Consider the following 25,666-nt stretch of genomic DNA (forward strand, 5'->3'; position numbering starts at 1 on the left):
CAGTACTTTAGGAGGAAACTTAAAGGTTAAAAAAAAAAAAAAAGACCAAAATCAGTGACCCATTCTTCTGCCTTCATAAGCTAGAAAAAGAGTAAGCTAAGTTGAAGGAAAGAAATAAAGAGCTGAAATAGATGAAATAGAAGGCAAATCTGAATAATCCTATATTTATTAAAAAATGAGTACAAGATCAGTTTATGAAAATCTGTTATATTTCTGCATACTAGCAGTGTACAGTTGGCAAGTGAAATTTGAAAAACAATACTATTTACAGTAGCATCAAGTAATATAAAAACATACCCCAAGAATAGAAGAGTGAGATATTTGTTGGAGTTCCGTGTAATACAAGTTACCTTGTATTCTCATTTCATTAATGAGGGCATACAAAGGATTATAGAAAGTTCATTTGTTCATGAGCACGCGTTTATTAAACACCGATTACATAGCAGATACTGTGCTGGGGATAGTAGTATATGGTAGTGAATAAAGAAGATAATCCCTGCCCTCATGGAGTTTGAAAGGAGAACTAGATTTAGGCCCCTGAATTTCCAGCTTTGGTTTAGCACTGTTACATTTTACCTATCTATCTTTTTTTTTTTTTAAACCTATCTTTCTATTTTTTAAGTAAACTGTACGCCCAACACATGGGCTTGAACTTAACAACCCTGAGACGCATGCTCTGCCAACTGAGCTAGATGAGCCAGGAGGGGGAGGGGGAGCTGCATTTTTAATTTAGATGAATGGTTCAAAGTCTTTACCTTTTAATTGTATCTGTAATATTGCAACTAGTTGAATAATCTAGTCTCTGTGTGGGGCAAACTGTCTTATTGTAATATATGCCTGACAGCTTATAGGGTGGGTAAAACTGGTTGCTTGGCCTCTTGAGCTACTGGTGGGAATGCAAACTGGTGCAGCCACTGCGGAAAACAGTATGGAGACTCCTCAGGAATTTGAAAAGAGAACTACCTTACCATCCAGGGGTCGGACTACTGGATATTTACCCAAAAAATACAAAGTCACAAATTCGAAGGGATACATGCACTCCTATGTTTATAGTAACATTCTTTAGTATTATAGTATTATAGTGTAATGCTAGATGAAATCTCACTCATCTGTAGAATTTAAGAAAATAAGACAAATGAGCAAAGAGAGAGAGATAAACCAAGAAACAGATTCTTAACTATGAAGAACAAACGGATGGTTACCAGAGGGGAGGTGGGGGAGGGATGGGGGCAGTAGAGGATGGGGATTAAAGAGTACACTTACCATGATTTTACAAAAGGAAATGATTTTTAAAAATAAAAGGATGTGCATCTTTGACCTATTGGCGAGTCCTTTCTACAATGCTGTTGGGATAAACATTAAGTTTTGGGAAACTGATAGACATGTGGAAAAAAAACAAAACAAAACGAAACAAAACAGATTTGTTTGGTTGGTTAAAGTTTCCTGTTAAAGATGGTCCTTGAATAGCTTCCCTATTCCCAAGGGGGAAAAAATACCTATCTTCATTGAGCACCACCTCAGAGATACGGCATTGTTTTCTTCCTTCCTAATCCTTCCTAAATCCTTGTACTATCTGCAAGTGGGTGTTTTCCCCTCTTTTATTTATTTATTATCGATGAAAAGACTAGAGCTCATATAGCTTAGGTGATTTGCCCAGTTTCATACGGTGGTTCACTGATTCCCATACCTGTCTGATTTTAAGCTGTTGGTACCAGTTTAGGTGTTCTCACAAATTTTTCTATTGGTCACACTTGGACCGTCTCCTCCTTTCCCATTCAGTTCTAAGTTTGAATCTGTTTTTTATCTTCTCATTAAAAAAAAAATGTTTATATTGGAGAGAGAGAAAGAGAGAGAGAGGGAGGGAGGGGAGAGAGAGGGAGAATATCCTATATAGGCTCTCTGCTGACAGGAGAGCTGTCAGACTCACAAACTGTGAGATCCTGTCCTGAGCCGGGATCAGACACTTAACCAACTGAGCCATCCAGACACCCCTATTCTTTATTTTAATGTTTATTTTTGAGAGAGAGCAAGTGATCGACTTGGGGAGGGGCAGAGAGAGAGGGAAACATAGAATCCGAAGCAGGCTCCAGGCTCTGAGCTGTCATGTCAGCACAGAGCCTACCCGATACGGGACTCGAACTCAGGGACCTAGAGACCATGACCTGAACCAAAGTCTGATGCTTAATTGACTGAGCCACGCAGGTGCCCCAAGTCCTTGATGATAGATATAAACTTAAAATTACTGTGTTTTGAAGGGGCAGAGAGGGTATTAAGTGATGTCTGGCTTTTTTTTGGGGGGGGCGGGTCTGGCTTTTTACAGATGAGTAAATTGAGGCACTTGAGGCACAGAGCAGTTGACTTGCTAAAGGTTGTACCACAATCATTAAGTGGCAGAACTGGAATTTAGACTCCTGACTCCTATGATTATACCAATATATTGGGCTCTGAAATAGACATTGTGTTATGGTTTCCTGTAAGAGATGGCAGTCGGTTTGTTTCTTACAGATTAGTTAATGATCTCTTCAAAGCAGTAAAAGCCAGGAACTTAAAACTTACTGATCACCAAACTTTCTTCAGGGTTATGTACTTCTAGGATATTTTAAATCTAGCTTATGTTGATCTTTGTTTTGCTTGCAACCATTTCTTCTGTGTTGTCTTCACGGTGAATATACCCCACGATTTTGTACAGAACTCCTCTTTTCTATTTGTAAATACTGGAATTTGTAGTTTTTAAGATTAAAAAGGAGTTTCTAAGGATAAGGAGAAAGGCTGAAGCTAAATAGTAAACTTTCTAGAAAGTGAAATACATAATAGTTGTCTGTATGACTTGCTTCTACATATGTTGAAGTCATATTCCTTTCCCTTACAATTAGTTTTTAATGATTTTTAATTATATAAGGAATGCATGCATACTTTTATAATGTAAACTGTAATTTCTCTGAAAAGTGTGAGATGTATCCATCTAGATTAAAAAAATTTTTTTTAGTGTTTGCTTATTTTTGAGAAACAGAGACAGAAGACAAACAGGAAAGGGGCAGAGAGAGAGGGAGATACAAAGCAGGCTCCAGGCTGAGCTGTCAGTGCAGAGCCTGATGTGGGGCTCAGACCCACGAACCATGAGATCATGACCTGAGCCAAAGTCGGATGGATGCTTAGCAGACTGAGCCAACCTGGGTGCCCGTGGATTTTAAAGTACTGTATTTATCCACTTGCATGCATATTATTGCACAGAAAACACATTACTGATTTTTGTAATTTTTACAGAAATTGAATCCCACTATTATTACTCTTCTGCAATTTGTTTTGAGATCTACTATTTAGATGTTGCTATGTAGACCTAGTTTGGATCATTGTTCATTCTTTCTTTCTCTCTCTCCCTCCCTCCCTCTCTTTCTTTCTTTCTTTTTGAGGGAGAGAGAGAACTTGCACACGTGCACACACAGGAGCAGAGAGAGGGAGACAGAAAATCCAAAGCAGGCTCCTTTCTGACAGCTGAGATGTCACCCTCAAAACCCCCTCCCCTCTCAGTTCTAGGCAACTACTAGTCCACTTTTTGTTTTCACAGATTTGTGTATTCTGAACATTTCATATAAATGGAATCATACAGTGTGTGGTCTTTTGTGAGTGGCTGCTTTAGCATTATATTTTCAAGGTTCATTTATGTTATAGCATGTTTCAGAACTTCATTTCTTTTTATTGCCAAATAATATTCTACTGTATGGATATGCCACATTTTGCTTATCCATTTTTCAGTTGATGGGCATTTGTTTTTTTCCTTCCATTTTTTGGCCATATGAATAGTGGTGCTATGAATATTCATGTATGTATTTCTCTGTGCACAGGTTTTCATTTCTCTTGACTGTATTTCTAATGCTGGAAAGGCTTGATCTTTTGGTTAAGAGATACTCTGTTAAAGGCTGGAGCTAACGTAGAATTCTAAAGATCTGTTTTGTTAAAAAAATTATTTTTTAAAGTTTATTTCGTGGGTTGGGAGACAGAGTGCACCTGTGCATGAGTGGGGGGTGGGGCAGAGAGAGAAGGAAAGAGAGACTCTCAAGCCTGTTTTGAACTAATAGCACAGAGTCTGACGCAGGGCTCGATCTCACTAGCTATGAGATACCTGAGCCACCCAGGCACCCCTAAGGATCTCTTTTTTTTTATTTATTGTTTTATTTATTTTTGAGACAGAGACAGAGCATGAGCGGGCAGGGGCAGAGAGAGAGGGAGACACAGAATCTGAAGCAGGCTCCAGGCTCTGGGCTAGCTGTCAGCACAGAGCCCGACGCGGGGCTTGAACCCACAAACGTGAGATCTGACCTGAGCCAAAGTTGGACACTCAACCGACTGAGTCACCCAGGTGCCCCAAGGATCTCTTTTTTAGTTACTAGTCTAACCATTTGAGGAGCTGCCAGACTTTTCCAATATGGCTGCCCCATTTTATATCCCTACCTGCAGTGCGTGAGGGTTAAACTTTCTCCATATCCTTGCTGACACGTTATTATCTGTTTTGATTATATGCATCAGGTCTTGAGTGAATTATGTAGACTTTTATAGGCAGGTTTCCAGGAGAGAAGACAGTTAAAAGATTTCTTGTTTTTCTTATTGATGGGCTTGCTTGTTGTCTGGAAATCGATATTATTAAATTACATGGTTAGGGTTTGGCATGACTGGAATGTTACTAAAAATCATTAATATCAATTAAGGATATTTTTTGACAGTGTAATATAACATTTTTGTTTACTTACTAAAACATAAAAAAATCATTTAAAATCAGTTTGAGGGGGGGCTTTTTTTTTTTCCCTTTGGTTGAAGGCTGTGTTTTTTGTTGTTATTTTGGCCTGGTATATTCACTGTAAATTTCAGTTAATCTGATTTTTTGTTTGTGGGGAGGTTTATTTTTTAATTAAGTTTTTAAATTTAATTTCAATATTGTTAAGTGTTTTATTAGTTTCAGGTATATAATATAGCGATTCACCAATTCTGTATTACTCAGTGCTCATCATAATTAATGAAGGCTTTTTAAATGAAGTATAATTGCCATACAACATTATATTTCATATAGACCATAAAATCACCCCACTTTGGTCAAAATTAAATGGAAGTAAAAAATGAACTTCCTTGGGGCACTTGGGTGACTTGTTGGTTAAGTAGCTCAGGGCATGATCTTATGGTTTGTGAGTTCGAGCCCCGCGTCAGGCCCTGTGCTAACAGCTCAGAGCCTGGAGCATGCTTTGGATGCTGTGTCTCCCTCTCTCTCTGCCCCTCCCCTGCTTATGTTCTGCCTGTCTCCCTTTCTCAAAAATAAATAAATGTTAAAAAATTATTTTAAAAAATGAACTTCCTTATACCACCCAAGTATGTTTGCTACTGTTATTAGAGTTAAACCACTTGACTCAATCAAACATTTTTCTGGGTTTTCTAAAGTAGATAGCTTCACTAGCTTCACTTGGAATCGTGATTATCATAGTAAAAGAGTTACCAGTAAAAGTTATATTGGAATGGATTGAAATGGTGCTGGCAGCTTTTGAATAAGTCAGAGTGTTTTTGTTCTTTACAAATTTTTTTTCTTTAGGAGAGTGTTGGTGAAAATGATTTTATAAGTTTAAAGGTACGGTACTCCCTGCTAAAGTACTTCCAGAATGTTCTGGATTCTGCCAGTTGCTGAGTATGTTTGTTCTAATTATGCATCCTGAAACTGGGGAAATAATCACATCAGTGTTCCTGACCCACTGTTAGACGGACCTGCGCTCAAACTCCATTGTGATCACCTGACCTCCCCTCCATAAGCCCTTCTGACTGGTGGACCACAGTGATGTTTTGAGTTTTCTGGAATTGGTATCTGTTCAGAGCCAGTGTATAATAATCCTCAAAATGTCTTTGATGATTTCATTTTCCCCCATGCAGACACCTTGGTAAAAGGTGTAGTCCTTTTGGGGAAAGCCTGGGGGAGAAAGTTTAACAGTGTAAATTTTGAGTGGTATAGAGGGATCCTTCCTCAAGGAGACCCCCCTCATTCACTGGTTTTGGGTCTATAAACTAACTCAAGTCTTGGGATTGATTGAGGGGTTGTGGCTCTGTGTTTTTAATGATTGAGGTTATGCTTTTGTTCACTTGACCTGGACTCTTCTGCTTATACAGATCAGGAAGAATTGGTAGACTTCCTGTCTATCTCACTGCTGGGAACACTGATCAATTAGCCAGTGTGGGAGGTCTCTGGGAGTCAGACTTCTTGATTGCCGATTTGACTTTGCTATCATGTGAAAAGGTGGTGCTTCTAAGGACTAAACGTATGGAGACCCTTAGTTTTAATTTCCATTAGATAGAGACTTTAATGGAGTATCTACTACATCAGGTAGTTTGACCCTGTCATCAGCCGTGCACCTCTGTACTTAATCAAGTTTTGTCTGCTGTTCTCAATTCCTTGTAAGATGCCAATTTAGTCTAAAGAGGAAATGAAAGCTTTAGAACCTCAACAAATGTTGACATTTTAAACTTCTACAGGAGTGAAAAGATTAACCTTTGACCACTACTTCTACAAGTTTTTCTTCTGTTCTTACAGGATTCATTCATGTGCTAAAGGCTGTCTGTCAACGTTTGTATCTTAACTTCAAATGGGTTATAATTTATCCACTTCTTTTCAGTCTTGTAACTGAAGTATTTTTTTTAAGCCACCCTACCCCCCCAAATGTATTTTAAGTATATTAGAAATGGGTTTTTTTGTTTGTTTGTTTTGTTTTTGGAAACCATACTTTTTTTAAAACAAGAAAACTGACTTTTTGTCTTTCTTAAACTGTCCATTTTGTTTTCTTCTTACAAAAAAATGATTAGTAGCAGGAGACAGGGTAAAGAGTTGAAATGTTGGCATAGAAAATGGGGCTTTTGCTAAGGAGTCTTACTATCCTACATTGTTTAAAAAAAAAAAAACAACTATAGCTTCTTTTTGAGCCTGAGATGACTCTTTGAAGGGACAGTTTCCCCTGCCCAGTGGCTTGGATGTTGGTAAGCGTTCTCCTAAATAGCTATTGTGTATCAAATATCAAGTGACAGACTATTTTACTTAAAAAATAAATGAAAAAATACAATGTAGTTACTAAATTTACCTCATGTGGGTGAAGGCGTACTTACCATCCAAGAGTATGAATTTACCATCACAATTTAAGGTTTTAGAAAAATAAGCAAGACAACAAAATAATAAAAATACAAGAATAAATAAATAACACTGCAAAACAGGAGATTAGCAGTTAATCCAGGGTTGGAAAATTGGGAAACAACAAGAAAAATTGAGGGAGTAAATTGGGTATGCCGCAAGATACTGAGGACCTACAAAGTAAAATAAAAACAACTGGAAATGGATGCTGTTGGTTATAGGCTATTAATATAAAAGACTCAGTGAAGTAGATAATTTTACTCAGAGTAGGAATTTTTGTTGACAAAATAAGATGTAAAAATCAGGATAGACTCCTTTATGACCAAGGAAAAGTCAAGGTTATAAAATGATCTCCTCCTCCCCGCATCCTGTTCTTTGAAGGAGGCAGAACTCCACTCCCTGTTTAACGGGTTCTCGCTGCTTGTTTTTCAGGGAATAGATAGTTCTATCTAATAATAACATAGAAATAATAAACTCTAATAGCAAAATTTGACAAAATTGAGGAATTAAAAATATAGCCTAATTTCATTTAGGAATATGTAGATGTTTAAATTCAAATAAATATAGTAGCAAAGGGGCACGGAGTCTAGGGTCAGTCTTCTTCTTCTTGGCCTTGTCTATGTCTCAAATTGCCAGGTCCCTCTTGGTGGTAGGTTTCACTTAGCCCCTAACTACTACTAGATGTGATGGAACTGGATTATTATTTTAAAAGAGAGATAGCATGCAGGGGAGGACAAGGAGCCAGGAAGACAGGATCCCAAGCAGGCTTTGTGCTGTCAGCCTGGAGCCCCATGCAGGGGTCAAACTCACAAACTGTGAGATCATGATCTGAGCTGAAGTCAAGAGATGCTTGACCAACAGAGCCACCTAGGTGCCTGAGTTTATTTTTTAAATAAAGTATTAGGTTTAAGGCAAGGTTTCATGTTTTTGCCTGTGGATGTCTAATTGCTCCAGCACCAATTTGTTACAAAGACTATCAAATTGTTTTTGTGACTTTGTCAAAAATTAGTTGGACATATTTGTGTGGTCTGTTTTTAAGTTGTGAGAATGAAATGTGCTAACATAGAATGCCCAGCCAGTCCAAAGAAGTTCTATGTAAGTGTTGGCTGCTATTATTATTATTATTATTATTATTATTATTATTATAGCAAATAAGTAATAACTTTTTAAAAAGTATTTGAATGAACTTAGTAGCCATCTCAACTTCCTAATTTAAAAAAAATACAGTTATTTAAAGAAAACTTTGATTGTGGTAAAATACATATAAAATTTACCATTTTACAGTCCAGCTAACAGTGCACAAAGGTTCCAATTTCTCCACATCCTTGCTCATTACTCATTACTTCCTTTTTTTGGATAGTTAAGTGATCCTAACGGGTAGGAGGTGGTATGGTATCTCATGTAATTTGGATTTGCATTTCCCTAAAGATTAGTGATCTTGCATCTCTCCATGTGCTTGTTGACCCTCTTGTATATCTTTGAGGAAATGTCAATTCAAGTCCTTTGTCCTTTGCCCCCCCTTTTTTAAAGTAAACTCTACCCCCAACATTGGGTTTGAACTCATGACACCGAGATCACAAGTTGCATGGTCTACCAACTGAGCCAGCCAGGTGACCCTGCCCAGTTTTTAATCAGATTATTGTGATTTTGTTGATTTGTGGGGAATTCTTTGTATATTCTGGATATTAACCCCATATCATAGACTATCTGGTTCACAAATATTTTCTCCCATGGGTTCCCTTTTCACTCTGTTGATCGTGGTTTTGTTGTTGTTTTTAATTTTCTAAAAATGTTTATTATTTTTGACAGAGAAAGACAGAGTCTGAGTGTGAGTGAGAGGGACAGAGAGCAAAAGAGACAAGAATCCAAAGCAGGCTCCAGGCTCTGAGCTGTCAGCACAGAGCTTGGGCTCAAACTGACAACCAACCATGAGATCAGACTTGAACCAAAGTTGGTCACGTAGTCAACTAAGCCACCCAGGTACCTCTGTTGATCTTTTTTTTTTTTAAACGTTTATTTGTTTTTGAGAGAGAGAGACAGAACACAAGTGGTGGAGTAGCAGAGAAAGAGGGAAACACAGAATTCGAAGCAGGCTTCAGGCCCTGAGCTGTCAGTACACAGCCCAGTGTGGGGCTCGAACTCACATGACCTGAGCCAAAGTTGGACGCCTAACAGACTGAGCCACCCAGGAGCCCCGATCATGTTTCTTGATGCACAGAGAATTTTAATTTTTATTTATTTATTTATTTATTTATTTTTGTTTTTTCAATATTTTATTGTCAAGTTGTTTTCCATACAACAGAGAATTTTAATTTTGATATGGTTCAATTTATCATTTTTTTTGGGTTGCCTGTGCTTTTGGGGTCCTCAATTTTGAATTAATTCCTATATGTGATGTAAGATAAGGGTCCAACTTCATTCTTTTGCATGTGGATTTCCAGTTTTCCTAACACCATTTGTTGACAACACTGTCCTATTCACTATTGAGTAGTCTTGACACTCTTGTTGAAAGTCTTCTGTATCAAGAGCGCCTGGGTGGCTCAGTCAGTTGGGCCTCCGACTTCAGCTCAGGTCATGATCTCACGTTTGAGCCCTGTGTCAGGCTCTGCAGACAGCTAGCTCAGAGTCTGGAGCCTGCTTCTGGTTCTGTGTCTCTTTCTCTCTCTGCCCCTCCCCCTCTCATGCTCTGTCTCTCTCTGTATCAAAAATAAAGCATTAAAAAAATTTTTTTTTAAATAAAAAGAAAGTCTTCTGTATCAAATCATCCTTAAAAAAATTTTTTTTTAAAATATTTGTTTATTTTTGAAAGACAGAGCACAAGCAGAGGAAGGGCAAAGAGAGAGGGAGACACAGAATCCGAAGCAGGCTCCAGGCCCTGAGCTGTCAGCACAGAGCCCAACGTGGGGCTTGCACCCATGAACCATGAGATCATGACCTGAGCCAAGGTCAGACGCTTAATTGACTGAGCCACCCAGGCACCAAGAGAGACAGAGACAGCATGAGCAGGAGAGGAGCAGAGAGAGAGGGAGACACAGAATCTGAAGCAGACTCCAGGCCCTGAGCTGTCAGCACAGAGCCTGATGCAGGGCAGGAACCCACGAACTGCAGAATTATGACCTGAGCCAAAGTCAGACGCTTAATCGACTGAGCCACCCAGGTGCCCCATATCAAATCATCCTTATGCAGTACATCTTAAATGCATACAGAGCTGTATGTCAATTAAATCTCAATAAAACTGAAAAAAAATCAAAGAAAAAATTGGAATACCTCCCCAACAAACCATTTGACCATATATGTGAGAGTTTATTTCTAGTTTTCTGTTTTATTCCATTTTGTCTTTATATTTATGCCAGTGCCATACTATTTTGATTACTATAGTGTTGTAGTAAGTCTTGAAATCAGAAAGTGGGAGACTTCCAACTTTGTTCTTTTACAGAATTGTTTTGGCTATTTGAGAGGTTTTTTTTTTTTCTTTCAGTTTTATACCTTTATTTGACAATCAGTGATTCTCATCCACATTAACTGTACATTTTTTAAAGTGGTGACAGTGATAGATACATAGGTAGCCAACGTATAGAGCTTGTTTGGTGAATCTTCATCTTTGTTATGTTTTCTGTACAACCACACACGGATATGGAGTGGAACCTTCTTTATTACTTTGGCCCAGATGCCTTTGTTGAGCCTGATGTTGGTGCGCACATGTGGAGCGCCTGTCTCCTTCATGGCAAAGTTCTGGGTGTCTTTAAGTGCTCAAGGGGCTCGCTTCTTGAAAGCTACTCCATGGGTACACTTGTGAATGTTGATGGTACGGTCTCGGGTCACTTGTTTGTTTTTATTTTTTAAATGTACTTCCAAGTTAGTTAGCATATAGTGCAACAATGATTTCAGGAGTAGATTCTAATGCCCCTTACCCATTTAGCCCATTCCCCCTCCCACAACCCCTCCAGTAACCCTCTGTTTGTTCTCCATATTTAAGAGTCTCTTATATTTTGTCCCCTCTGGTTTTATATTATTTTTGCTTCCCTTCCCTTATGTTCATCTGTTTTGTATCTTAAAGTCCTCATACGAGTGAAGTTATGATACTTCTTGTTCTCTAATTTCACTTAGCATAATAATACCCTCTAGTTCTATCCACTTAGTTGCAAATGGCAAGATTTCATCTTTTTTGATTGCCAAGAAATACTCCTGTGTGTGGGTACACACACACACACACACACACACACACACATTTTTATCAGTTCTTCCATTGATGGACATTATGGCTCTTTCTGTACTCTGGCTGTTGTCAATAGTGCTGCTACAAACATTGGGGTGCGTGTGCCCCTTCAAAACAGCACACCTGTATCCCTTGGATAAATACCTAGTAGTGCAGTTGCTGGTTCATAGGGTAGTTCTATTTTTAATTTTTTGAGGACCCTCCATACTCTTTTCCAGAGTGGCTACACCAGTTTGTGTTCCCGTGGTCACTACTTTGTGGATGGCAGAACAGCCCTTCTTCTTCTTGCTCTGCAGGAGCCGTTCTGCCAGGGCCTGGCTGGAAAGTGCTGTCTGAGGTCTTAATACAGCTTTTAATGGAAAAGAACAGAATTGTGCTCTTTATGCTTATTATTTCTGTTTTATTCAGTACAGTAAAATGTGAAACAAGAGATATAAATTGTGGAAAGGATGATATAAACTTAATTATTTACAAATGCCATGATTTCATATCTAGACAAGTAAGCCAAAGGAACAAACTAACAGATGATTAGAAAGAGAAACAATTCAATAAAGTGACCAATTTAATGAGATACATGAAAAATATGTAATTCCTGAATGTCAGCAGTATAAGAGAAATGGAAAAAATTAAGTCCCAGTTGTTGTAGCTTCAAATATATGGCTATGTCACCATGGTGAAGGGGAGTTAAACTTGATGGCCCCTAAGCTTTTATGCTTTGGGGTTTAATTTACCCTTGGGGGTGGTAATTGAGGCCAGAGTTCTGAACTAGAACTGTGTAAAGCTGGGAATCGGGAAGCTTGTCTGTGAACTAGGACTGGTAAAACTGCCCAATGTCCAAGACATAGGACAGAAGTGAGCTACTTATATTCGGATTGTGGCAGTTAAAAGCCACCTTCAAGAAATGGAGTACCTGGATGGCTCATTTGGTAGAACACAGGACTCTCCGTCTCGAGTCCTTAGTTTGAGTCCCATGTTGGGTGTAGAGGTTACTTAAAAAAAAAAGTTTGAAAGCCACCTGCAAGAAATGGAAATTTCAACCTTGTGTAGGAATCTTGGTCAGGATGACTAGTATACAAATAAGTATGTTTGGAACTGATGAATACTATAGGGCATTGACAGAGGCAAACATTATTAAACTGGTTTTTGGGACTGCTGCCCCCTTAACCCCTGAAATGTGGAAGATTCTCTGAAAGCTGAAGATGAACTCATACAAAACTTAACAAAGCAGTGTCTTGAAAGGAACCATCAAATGGAAAATTTTCAATTGAGGAACTGATAATAATAGACCAGTTTGTAAAAGCCCTTGATTATTTAATATATAGTCCATATTCAGTTTCTGCCTTTTTCTCACTAATGCCCTTTATAGCTGTTTGGTTTTGATTCGTTTTGATATTCAGGGTCAGATCCAGGATCATACATTTAATTTGCTCATACCTTCTTATCCTCTTTTAATTAAGTCGAGTTTTTCCTGCCATTTTTGTTTTTTAGTGATAGTGGCATTTTTGAAAGATAACATTCAGTTTGCCTAAAAGCTTTTAGTTAGCTCTTTTACTAGACAGTAAGCTGTTTTAGAACAGAGAATATATGTCATTTATCCCTGCAAGTTAAATTTAATGGAATGGTTTTATAATTTGGGATGCTATGCTTCAGAAAAGGATAGCAAAAGGGAGGATTAAGTAATTCTTAATCCATTTTCTCTTCTGGTTAGACACAGAGAACCACAAGAATCCTTGTGCCTCTCGCATGGCATTTCAAACACAACGTTTCACTTTACAGTGTATTTCATTATCAGCAATTCCGAGTAAAAAATAGACTCTTCAGTTCTCTCTTGTTTGTATCACATTTGCCATTTCCTCTCGAGAGAGATGGATATTTGGTGAGTAAAGTGTATAGTTAAAATATAATATATGGTTTTATTACTATCCAAGGGGGGAAATGCTTCATTATGGTTACGATTAAGGTAATTCATGAACAGAATATTTTGAATGTTTGGGTATAGGAATGTTCAGTTTAAATTATTGTAGAAATCTTGGGGTGCCTGGGGGACTTGGTTGAGTGTCTGACTTCTGCTCAGGTCATGATCTCAGGGTTTGTGGGTTTGAACCCTACATTGGGCTCTGTGCTGGCAGCTTAGAGCCTGAAGCTTGTTTCAGATTCTGCGTCTCCCACTCTCTCTGCCCCTTCCCCACTCGTGCTATCTCTTTCTCTTTCTTTAAAAAACAAATATATGCTAAAAAATAAATTTGGGGCGCCTGGGTGGCTCAGTTAAGCATCTGACTTCAGCTCATGTCATGATCTTGCAGTTCATGAGTTTGAGCCCTGCATTGGGCTCTGCTGATAGCTTGGAGGCTGGAGCCTGCTTTGGATTCTGTGTCTCCCTGTCTGTTCCTCCCCCACTCACTCTCTGTCTCTCGCCCTCTCTCTCTCTCTCAAAAATAAACAAACATTTAAAAAAATTATTGTAGAATTCTTCTGCAAATAAAACTTCTTTTGTTCTCATTCAAAACATCATGGAACTCTGTACCATTGTAGGAATAAGTCTTTTGCTGAGTTATGTCATTGGGAATACATGATTTGATTTTGTTTCTTCTTCCTAGTTTTACGATATTATTTTTGTAGCTTCCCAAATATCTCACTATGAAGCTCTCTGTTGTAGTGTCTTTATTATACTTAAAAAGTAATGTGTGGGGTGCCTGGGTGGCTCAGTCGGTTAAGCTTTCGACTTCAGCTCAGGTCATGATCTCACGTTCGTGGGTTCAAGCCCCATGTCAGGCTCTGTGCTGACAGCTTAGATCCTGGAGCCTGCTTCCAATTCTGTGTGTGTGTGTCTCTCTCTCTGCCCCTCCCTGCTCATGCTCTGTCTCTCTCTGTTTCAAAAATAATTAAAACATTAAAAAAAAAAAGTATTGTGCTAAGAATATTGTGAAAGGAATACTTAATACATCCTAGTAGGAATGCAAATTATTTTTGACACTAAGCCTAGTAACTATTGTTTTTTTTTTAATGTTTTAATTTTATTATTGAGACAGAAACAGCATGAGTGGGGGAGGGGCAGAGAGAGGGAGACACAGGATCCGAAGCAGGCTCCATGCTCTGAGCTGTCAGCATAGAGCCTGATGCGGGGCTCGAACCCATGAACTGTGAGATCATAACCTGAGCCGAAGTCAGAGGCTTAACCGACTAAGTCACTAGGTGCCCCAACTAATGTTTTTTAACAGCTTTATTGAGATATAATTAATATACTGTACAATTTACCCCTTTTAAAATATGCAATCCAATTCTTTTTTTAAGTATATTCAGAGATACATAAAACCATCAGCACAGTTTTAGAACATTTTTATCGCTTCAGGAAAAAGCCCCATGTTCTTTTTGGCTGTTACTCCCATGTCCCCCACCCCCACCCCCACCCAAGCAACCACTAATTTACTTTGTCTTAGCTTTCCCTATTCTGGATTTTCATATGAATTGGAATCATTTGATAGTGCTCTGTTGTGACTTTTTTACTAAGTGTATGTTTTCAAGGTTCATTAAATACTGTAGCATGTATCAGCACAGTTCTTTTTTGTGGCCATCTAATATTCCATTGTATGGAATTTTGTTTACCCATTTATCAATTGGACGTTAATTGTCTTTTGTGAATAATGCTGCTATATATTTGTGTCCAAGTTTTTGTGTATATTCATTTCTTTTCCTTATATACCTAGAAGTAGTAATCTCGGTCATATAGTAATTAGGCTTAATTGTTTGAGGAGCTGCCTGTTTTTGAAAGCAACTGCACCATTTTATGTTCCCACCAGCAATATATTTCTCGTGGGAACATAGTTCCTCCACATTCTTGCCAGCGCTTTTTTTGTAAATCAAATATAATTAGCATACAGTATATTAGTGTCAGGTGTGTAATACAGTGATTCAACAATTCTGTGCATATCTCAATGCTCATTGCCGGCACTTTCTTACTATTTTTTTTTTTTAATGTTTATTTTTGAGAAAGAGAGCAAGCTGGGGAGGGGCAGAGAGAGAGGGAGACACAGAATCTGAAGCAGGCTCAGCTGAGCTGTCAGCACAGAGCCTGACATGGGACTGGAACTTAGGAACAGGGGGATCATGACCTGAGCTGAAGTCGGACACTTAACTGAGCCATCCAAGCACCCCTCTTACTGTCTTTTTTAGTCTAGTCATCCTCGTAGGTGTGAAGTGGTGTCTCATTTTGGTTCTGATTTGTATTTCCCCATGAGCTAATGATGTTGAACTTCTTTTCATGTGTTCATTGACCATTTGTATATAGTCTTTGGAGAAATGTCTGTTTAGATCTTTTGCTCCTTTTTAAATTGTTTTTGCTCAGAGGCCAGCTGTTAATCTTATTGGATTCCCTTGTAAGTGATGCATTATATTTCTGCTTTTAAGATTTTTCTCCTGGGTGGCTTAGTAGGTTAAGCATGTGACTCTTGATTTCGGTTCAGGTCATTGTTTGTGGGATTGTTCTTGGGGTTGAGTCCTGCTTGGTATTCTTTTGCTCCCTCTCTTTCTGCCCCTATGCCACTCACATGCATTATCTCTGTCTCTGTCTCTCAAAAATAAATAAACCTTAATAAAAGAAAGAAGGGGTTTCCTGGATGGCTCCCGTCAGTTAAGTGTCTGACTTTGGCTCAGGTCATGGTCTCACGTTTCATAAGTTCAAGGCCCACATATGTCTCTGTGCTGACAGCTCAGAGCCAAGAGTCTGCTTCAGATTCTGTTTCTCTTTCTCTGCCCCTCCCCTGCTCACACTCTGTGTGTGTGTGTCATCTCTCTCAAAAATAAATAAACATAAAAAAGAGGGGGAAGGATGCCTGGATGGCTCTGTTGGTTAAACATTCAACTCTTGATTTAGGCTCAGGTAATGATCTCACACTTCATGGGTTTGAGTCCCTAAGTCAGGCTCTGCACTGTCAGTATGGAGCCTGCTTGGGATTCTCTTTTTTCTGTTTCCCCCTCTCGCTGCCCCACATATACACGTTCTCTCCCTCCCTCTCTCACCATCTAAAATAGATAAACAAACATTTATTTATTTATATTTATTATTTATTTTTAAGATTCTCTCTCTCTCTCTCTCTCTCTCTCTCTCTCTGTCTCTCCCCCCCACCTTCCTTCCTTCCTTCCTGTCAAGAGACAGAGACAGCATGAGCAGGGGATGGAGAGAGAGAATCCCAAGCAGGCTCTGCACTGCCAGCGCAGAACCCTCTGCAGGCCTGGAACCCACAAACCCATGAGATCGTGAATTGAGCTGAAACCAAGAGTTGGACGCTTAACTGACTGAACTACACAGGCTCCCCAAATAAATAACCTATTAAAAAATTTTTTTTTCAAAAGATAGTCTCCTGTTTTTGCCTATGGGCATTTTTCCTATGATGTGCCTGTGTGTGGGTCTCTTAGATGTGTATTCTGCTTGGAATTCATTAGGCTTCCTATATGAGTAAGTTACTGCTTCTCAGTAAGTTTGAGAAATTTTCAGCCATTATTTCTTTGGATGTATTTTTCTGCTCCTTTCCTGCTCACCTTTCTCTCTTGAACCCTAATTATGTGCATTGTGGCATGCTTAACAGTTTCTCATGTTTCTCTGAAGTTATTTATTTTTCCTCTATTTTCTTTCTGGTTTTCAGCTTGCATAATTTCTATTGATCTATCTTCACATTTGCTAATATTTCTTGTCATTTCATTTCTACTCTTGAGCCTCTCTAGTGCATTTTTAATTTGTTACTGTTGTTTTCAACTCCATAATTTCCTTTTTAAATAATATGTATCATTTCTGTGTTTCTGTTGATATTCTGATATTCTCTATTTGATACAACATTGTCATTCACACTTTTCTTCTTTAATTGTGGTTTCCTTTGGCTCTGGAAATGGCCAAATGGATATTTTGAAATATGTTTCTGTTAAATCCAACATCAGGTCACTCTCACAGGCAATTTCTTTTGTCTCCCAGTTCCCCTCACTGGTATATGGGTCATATTTTTCTCTTGCATTGCATGCCTCATGATTCTTTTGTTGGAAGCTGGTCCTTTCAGATGACGTATTGTACCCGCTCTGGGTACTGATTTCTCATCCCAGTCTTGAGGTTGTTGTTGCTTTGTTTTGTTTTTACAGACATGCTCTTATTCTTTTTTCTTTTTTTAAGTTTATTTATTTTGAAAGAGAGAATGAGTCGGGGAGAGGCAGTGAGAGAGGGGACGGAGGATCCAAGTGGACTCATGCTGACAGCAGAGATGTGGGGCTTGACCTCATGAACCATGATGCTTAACCAACTGATCCACCCAGGCACCCCGATGGACTTGTTACTGTTGTTTGCTTGTTTGTTTGTTTAGTGACTGGCTGGATTATTTTAGTGAAGTCTCTTCTATCTCCTGATCCCTATAGCGTCTCTCCTCTGGTGGTGGCTTTGGGGAGACCCAGCTTTAAGTTTGTCTACGGCCACCGGTAGGATAACTGGTACTAATATTCTTTCCCTGACCCACCCAGCTGTTAAACTCCACTGATTGCCCAGATTGCTCTGTTGTTTTCAACGGTGCCCTGAGGCTTAAAGTCCTCTACAAACTAATGAGATCAAATTGAGGCTCCTTGGAAGGAAGAGTTTCTGAGGTCAGTGTTTGCTATTTGTTCTGACCCCAGGAGGACTTCTCTCAGAAGTCTTATTCCCAGGTTCCCTTCTGCAAACTAGCTGGCCTACAGTCTAAGCTGTATCTTCATTACACCCACAGGTCTTCCATTTGCCTTTTACCACAGCTTCCACTGTTCTTGAGAATACTCTTAGACTTAAACTAGCCCATGGGAATGAGGTCAAGTCTTTTGGGAAGTCAGTCTCTTGTAACTTTGTTTTTTGAACCAGGGGCCATGCCTCCTTAAAGCCTGACCCAGGAAAGCATTTCCTTCATCTTCTAGTCTCTGACCATTCTTCATAGGAAACTCTTAACATCCTCCGAAACATACCAACTTTCATATGATGCCTGTATGATACAGAAGGCCAAGAGAATTGATGTCCCCAGTTTATTTTCCTTAAAAAATGAATTCATTGCATGTGGAAGTACTCTAGAAGGAGAAATTTGCACATGATTGCAGAATTGGTATTTTTAAATGTTTATTTATTGAGAGAGCAGTCGAGAGTGAGCAGGGGTGGGAGAGGGGCAGAGAGCAAGGGAGAGAGAGAATCCCAAGTAGGCTCTGAGCTGTTAGTGCACAGCCCCTCACAGGGCTTGAATTGGGATCATGACCTGAGCCACACCATAAGTTGGACACTTGAGCACCTGGGTGGCTTAGTCTGTTGAGCGTCAGGTCATGATCTTGTGGCTTGTTCATGCCCCTCACTGGTCTCTGTACTGACAGCTCAGAGCTAGGAAATGCTTCAGATTCTGTGTGTCTCTCTCTCTGCCCCTCCCCTGCTCGTTCTCTCTGTCTCTTTCAAAAATAAATAAACGTTAACAAAAATAAAAAAAGTCGGGCACTTAAATTAGATTTTATTTTTAAGTAATCTCTACACCCATTATGGGGCTTAAACCTACAACCCCAGGATCAAGAGTCGCATACTTTACTGACTGAGCCTAGAGAATTTTCACGTGAGGGCACTATCGTATAGTTGATGGAATTCTTTTCAAGTTGACTTTGCGGGTACTCTAGTTAATTCTTGACTTCTTTGACTTCAGACATCAAAACTGGCAGGTTTCTTCAGTGTCGCTGTCCTCTTAAATTAGTTTCTTTTGATTCCTTTTTTGTTTTTCTCTCTTTCCAGGGGCCACTCAATAGTGAGTCTTCCAATCAGAGCTTGTGCAGCGTGGGGTCCTTGAGTGATAAAGAAGTAGAGGTAAGAGGCCACATTTGTTGTGAGACTACACATTCCCACGCTTTCAGTCTGGGTTGAAAGGTAGCACTGCATAACTCCAGGACTCTGATTTAGGACTTGCCTTCTGTCTTCTTACTTTGATATTTTGTACCTACTCTCATAATGTGAAAAATTTAACAAAATGCTAATTGTGATGTATGTGGTATTTAACAGACTCCTGAGAAAAAACAGAATGACCAGCGAAACCGGAAAAGAAAAGCTGAACCGTATGAAACTAGCCAAGGTAGTAATAATTTCCTACCAATAAAAATACTAAATTCTTGGAATTGAGATACTTAGAATTTTCCAACTCACACTCAATAATTAGTTCATACACAGGGATTCCTAACAAAGGAGATTTGTGTACCTTAAGGGAATATCAGGCTGTTTATTATAGATGTGCCATTTGATTACAGACTTGTCACACTTGACAAAAGTGTCAGTTCTTTGGGGACCCTTGTTTTCCCTGTTGTAAGTTAACGATCTTCTCACCACAGGTTTTTCTGCAGACTAAGCATACATTATACAGAAAAGAGGTTACATTGGTGGTGTAACTATGTCTTGCAATAGCCTAGTGATTTGTTAATAATCGGTAACCAGAAATGGTTTTATTTACATGGCTGTCCTTTGTACCTACTCTCCTGTGGCAGTTTAGTTGAGCATTGGTACCCAGTGGGCTAAATCTATAAATATGATGGGTTATGATGCCAAATATCTTTGTGTAATTAAAAAGGGAATAAATGCTTTGCTTCATCTCCCCCACCTCCTCTAAGGAATGGAAGTCATAGTCTTTTTTACATTTCTCTTATTTTTTTATCTACAAATTATTTTTTACTTTTGGGGGGGCGGGGGGGGATTGTCCCAAAGTGACGTGATCATATAAAGTTTTTTTGTGGCCTAGCATAAACCCTTTAGTTCTGATGAGTTTGTTTTGAATTTTTTGTTCTCTTGATTGAGGGCATGGACTATAGATTAGATTTACTTTGATTCATAGCTGTGGCCTAGGTTTTCTTAGCATATTATAAAAGAAAGATTTACATATCTTAAAGCAAGCTGAGAAAAAAAATCTCCTTTCACTGCTTATTAAGGCTTTTATTAGATGGAGGAAACGGTCTCTGTTCTTAGGATACAGGTAATTTGGCTTATCTGTTAAAAGTAAAGCCAGGACTTGAATCGCTGAAGACATGTGCAGTCAGTGAATGCATAGTGCATTTTAGTGAATGATGGCTTATGTATGTTATTGGAAGAACTATACTTACTTTGGTTTCGTTTTCAGGGAAAGGCACTCCTAGGGGACATAAAATTAGTGATTACTTTGAGGTAAGTTAAATTTTTGGAAAAAAATTTATAGTGATTTGTTAAAATCTAAATCCTTGCCTTCCTTAAGGCATTAGAAAGCAATGTTTTGCCTTTCCCGTGCTCTCCTCCCTATCTTCATGAATCTGGTGTTGCCCCATCTCTCTCTGTTAAGAGGACGTGCTGCTGACTTCCTAAATTTAAATTGGTTTATGATGTGTCTTGTCTGTGATGATATAAAAATTCACAAATGAGGTGATGTTTCTCTTGGCCAGACTAGGTTTCGGTTCTTACAAAGATTGAAATGGAGTGACTTGGACTCTTCTTTTGCCCTCTTCCCCATAGTTCAGTGGGACGTGTAGCGAGCTCACTGACCCATTGTTAGTGGTTCCTAAAGAAGACACTAACATCCACTGCACCACTGTATTCCTGCTTCGGGTTATTTTGAGACAAGAAGGGAAAACATTCTTCTCTGATGTCCTTTCAAAACCATGTGTACCTTCAGCTTTCGAGCCATGTTTTCTTTGTATCTTGGTACATTTCTGCTGGAGTTCTTCTTAAAATCTCACTGAAAAGATAGCAAAATTTGACTTACATGGTATTTTCTCTTTAGCATGATATATTGACTTAAAGGGGCCATATAATTAAGACCTGTTTGTGTGTTAATCTTTTACTCTCCTTATCTGAAGCACAGTACTGTTTTGAATTATTCATATCCGTTTTTCCCTGTTGGCCAGTTTGCCGGGGGAAGCGGGCCGGGAACCAGCCCTGGCAGAAGTGTTCCGCCAGTTGCACGATCCTCACCGCAACATTCCTTATCCAATCCCTTACCGGTAAGCATTCGCCTGGAGAAACTTGACCCCTGTTGTAGGAGGCGAGCACCTAGGAACACTCAAGGCAGTTCTTTTCCATTAACTGCCCAGGGGAATGAGGCACGAAGCAAAACCATTCCTAGAGTTACCTGTGAGTCACTTAGACTCAAGTCTGTCTCTGTAAATTTATGTCGTACAAGATCTAACCCTGTTTCTCAGTATAATAAGTTACCTCTAAGCATACAGCTCCGTGTTCTGTCAAGGAAATGATTTCCAATTCAAACATGAACTTTTTATCCTTGCCAAGCGTATATATTCCTGTCACTGGATTCTAATTTTTTAAAAAAATCTGGTCAGCACCTGGCATTTGATTTTGGCATTTGTTTTATTTTCAAGGCTTTCTCAATGATGAAGCAGAGAAACTAATGATACTCAAATTTGAGATGGGTCTGTCTTCCTTTTTATTTTTTTTAGTAAGATTTTTGTTTTTAAATAATCTCTACACGCGATGTGGGGCTCGAACTCACAATCCCTGATATCAAGAGTCTCAGCCTCCAGCGCCCAAGCGAGCCAGGCCCACCTGTTTCCTTCCTTCAAGCGAGAACTGAAGATCTTAAAAACATTACAGCCAAATTAGTGGTTCTCAGCTGGGGGTAGTTTTGCCTCTCTGGGGACATTTGGCACTGAGTAATTTTTTATCACAACTGGAGGGTGGGAGGAGGGAACTGTAGGGAGCTGTAAGCATCTAGTAGGCAGAAGCCAGATGCTAGGAAACATCCTTCGAGGTACAGAAAAGGCACCACGACAAAGGGTTACCTGCTGCAGGCAGCACACTGGTGCCGAGATTGAGACGCCCTGCGCTAGCTGCCGTGTGGGGGTTCGTGTTCAGTCACTCCGTGCCTGTGGGTGGCTTGTTGACACCGTGCAAGGTCTTTGTACTCAGGGGCGTGTTCTGTCCGCTGAGGCCTTGGGTATTGCTTTGGGATTTGGGGGAAGAGGGGTCTCCTTACACTCAGTCTCTGTGGTAGGTCTCTTTCTTAGGAAAGTTGTTTGACTTTGCTGCCTCAGCAGAGTTGGGTAATAACTGATCTTTTCCTAACTGATTAGTCTTCTGTGTTAAAAATATTTGGAATGCATTTCTTTCCCTCTTCTGTCTCATAAAGACATGCATTCATTGAGGTGATTGCAGTTATTAAAGCACTTAGTAAAATGTATTCAACTTGAAAGTTTGGCTATTTCATCTTTGTTATGTTTAAAAGTGTTAGAAATGTTAACACTGGGTGGTTCAATTGGAAGCATCTGGCTCTTGATCTCAGCTCACAGTACATGAGATCCAGCTCCACATCAGGGTCTGTGTGATAGCACAGAACCGGCTAGAGTCTCTCTCTCTCTCTCTCTCCCTCTCTCTCTCTCAAAATAAGCATTAAAAAAAGATGTTAGAAATGTTTGATGTGTAGATCTGTTTGGTTAGGTTGAGGGTTTTTAGGTAACTGCTGAGGAAGATTGTGTCTTTCTTTTTCTTTAAAAAAAAATTTTTTTTTAATGTTTATTTTTGAGAGGGAGAGAGATAGAGTGTGAGTAGGGGAGGAGCAGAGAGAGGAAGAGAATCCAAAGCAGGCTCCAGGCTCTGAGCTGTCAGCACAGAGCCCAATGCGGGGCTCAAACTCACGAGCTGAGATCATGGCCTGAGCTGAAGTTGGACACTTAACCAACTGAGCCACCTAGATGCCCCTATTTTTCTCAACCTTTATTTATTTTAAAAGTTTTTTTAAAGATTTTTTTAAAAAGAAATCTCTATACTTAGTGTGGGGTTCAAACTCACAACTCCGAGATCAAGAGATGCATGCTCCACTGACTGCCCAGCCAGGTGTCCCTATTTTTCTTAACTTTTAAACCAATTAAAGTGTTTAAAATATTCCAACACAAAAAAGAAATATTACCAGCCTCCTTCCCCAAACCCTGTTATGCTCCCTGCCAATTATTAGCCCCCTCCCTGCCAGTGATGATAGCCCCTGTCCTGATTTCTACCAGCAGAGATGAGTTTTTTCTGTTTTTGTATTTTGTATGAGAGAAATCATACAATGTATTCTATGTCTGCTTTTGTTCAACATAACTTCTGTCAGATGTATCCGTATTGTTGTGTGTTGTTGTAGATTACTCCCTTTCACTGATGTGTGGTATTTTAATATTTTAATTTAATGACAATGAAAACTTCTTAAAGTTTGTTTATTTTGAGAGAGCATGAGCGAGCAAGCAGGGAAGAGGCAGAGAGAGAGGGAGAGAGAATCCTAAGCAGGCTCCACGCCATCAGCACAGAGTCCAACGTGGGGCTAACTTATGAACTGTGGGATCATGACCTAAGTTAAAGTCAGGAGTTTGATACTCAACCAACTGGGCCACCCAGGCGGTTGAGCCACCCAGGAGCTCCTATATTTTAATTTTTTTTTAAATGTTTTATTTATTTTTGATACAGAGAGAGGGCATGAGAGGGGGAGGGGCAGAGAGAGAAGGAGACACAGAACCGGAAGCAGGCTCCAGGCTCTGAGCTGTCAGCACAGAGCCTGACGCGGGGCTCGAACCCACGAATGTGAGATCTGGCCTGAGCCGAAGTCGGACGCTTAACCGACTGAGCCACCCAGGCGCCCCTATATTTTAATTTTTAACTATTTGGTTAATATATTGCACATCTTCCACTAGAATGTTAATCTCATGAGAGCAGGGACTTTGTAGTTTATTGCTGTTTCCATCTCTTGGTACTTATTACATAAAGGTAAAATAATCTTTACTATTTCTTCAACTTGACATGAAGAGATAAATATCTTGTTCAGTTTTCAGTCTCTAACACCCAAAACCATGCTTGGCACACGTGGTAGATGCTCAAAACTGTTAAAGAATCAGTAGATAAAGAATTATTTTATTCTTTTCCCCCCAAGTGGTTCTTTTGTATTTTTGTTGAAAACAAAGAGGTGCCCAAAACATGAGCCTTTTATTGCAGGAATTTGGTAAAAACTGCAACTCACAGCTGGCAAACTAAGAATGATTTTTAGATTTTTAAAGAGTTCTAGAGACAGAAGAATATATTGCAGAGATGTTATATGGCTGGCCTGTAAAGCCTCAAATATTTGCGTGGCCTTTCACAAAAAGAAAATCCTTGCAGAGTCGACTCCATATAATCATTAGTTAGGTCAAGAAGTAAAGCATTTCCAGCACCCTGGAAACCTGTGTGCTCTTCTCTGATTACAACTCTTTCTCCCCTAGAAACAGCCCCTGTTCTAACTTTCGTGATTATAATGTGCTATTCCTGATAGTTTGACCATGTATGTATCCCTAAGCAAACTAGTTTTGTTCTGGCATTAAGTCAGTTTTGTTAATCGTGGAGTTTAATCACAGTTTAAAATTTTTCTGTATTCTGATTTTTGGCTGTTTGTCCCGGCAGTTAGTAAGAGAGGTGTGTTCATCATCTCTCAGGATTGTGCTAGGTGCTTGTTTCTTCATGTATTTCTAGTTTTGCTTTGTGTGTTACTAAGTGACCCTTCATCTCTTGTGATACTTTTTGCTCTAAATGCATTTAATCTAATACTTAGTATATCCAAACCATTATATGGTATAGATATTTCCATTTTTATACTACCAGTTTTTCATTATGTTTTCAGTATACCTGACAAATATATAGTTGAATTTTTATTCTGTCTAAAGTAGTTTTTTAACTTTAGCATTTATCTTATTTGCCATTTTAAAATGTGTTTTCTATTCATCCTGCATGTTCTCCTTTCATTTCTTGCTTTTATTTGGGTTGGTTTTGGGGGGTGGAATGAGGACATAATCATTCTGTATTCTCATCCTCCACTAGTAGCTAGGTCCTTTTGCTGTTTCTCATAGAAATTACCACACATATCCTCAGTTTGCCAAAGTTTGACGTTAATAATATCTTTATCCTCCTCCCAAATAAACGATACCTCAGAACATTAACTCCATTTATTTGCTACTAACTTGGTCGCGGTGGTGTATGTTCATATTTTTTTTTTAGCCTCATAAAACATTATTAGTTTATACTGTCACTGTTCATCTGGTTTATACTGTCAGTGTTCGTTTACCTCTTTCTTCATACTTTTTTGCATCTTACTCCTTCCACATAGGGTCCCTTTCCTTCTACCTGAAGTACTCCTTTCGTATTCTTTTATATGTATCTGCTGGGGAGTTAATTGTCTAGGTTTTTGTTTGCTTAAATAACTTAATTTTGCTTTTATTCCTGAAAGATACTTTGCTGTGTATATTTTTACATTGGCATTTTTTTCTCTTAAGAACTGAATGTATTATTACCATCTTTTGGCTCCCATTGTTACTAT

At 39.1% G+C, this 25,666-nt stretch overlaps 1 protein-coding gene across 7 annotated transcripts in view; it reads left to right on the forward strand.

Annotated features, from left to right (window-relative positions):
* The window catches only part of TLK2 (tousled like kinase 2), a 127,264-nt gene that overhangs the window by 36,672 nt on the left and 64,926 nt on the right, over positions 1 to 25,666 (forward strand). For 5 of the 7 annotated variants that reach the window (XM_029927384.1, XM_029927383.1, XM_029927386.1 and 2 more), the window contains 4 exons: positions 19,123 to 19,194; positions 19,387 to 19,456; positions 20,489 to 20,532; positions 21,246 to 21,341. In XM_029927384.1, coding sequence (XP_029783244.1) covers positions 19,123 to 19,194; positions 19,387 to 19,456; positions 20,489 to 20,532; positions 21,246 to 21,341 — 282 coding nt within the window. Of the gene's footprint in view, positions 1 to 19,122; positions 19,195 to 19,386; positions 19,457 to 20,488; positions 20,533 to 21,245; positions 21,342 to 24,620; positions 24,638 to 25,666 lie in introns of those variants that run through there. The other 2 variants (XM_029927388.1, XM_029927389.1) reach the window with 2 other exon arrangements.

Source organism: Suricata suricatta, chromosome 17 (assembly GCF_006229205.1).
Source record: "Suricata suricatta isolate VVHF042 chromosome 17, meerkat_22Aug2017_6uvM2_HiC, whole genome shotgun sequence".
Lineage (NCBI taxonomy): Eukaryota > Metazoa > Chordata > Mammalia > Carnivora > Herpestidae > Suricata > Suricata suricatta.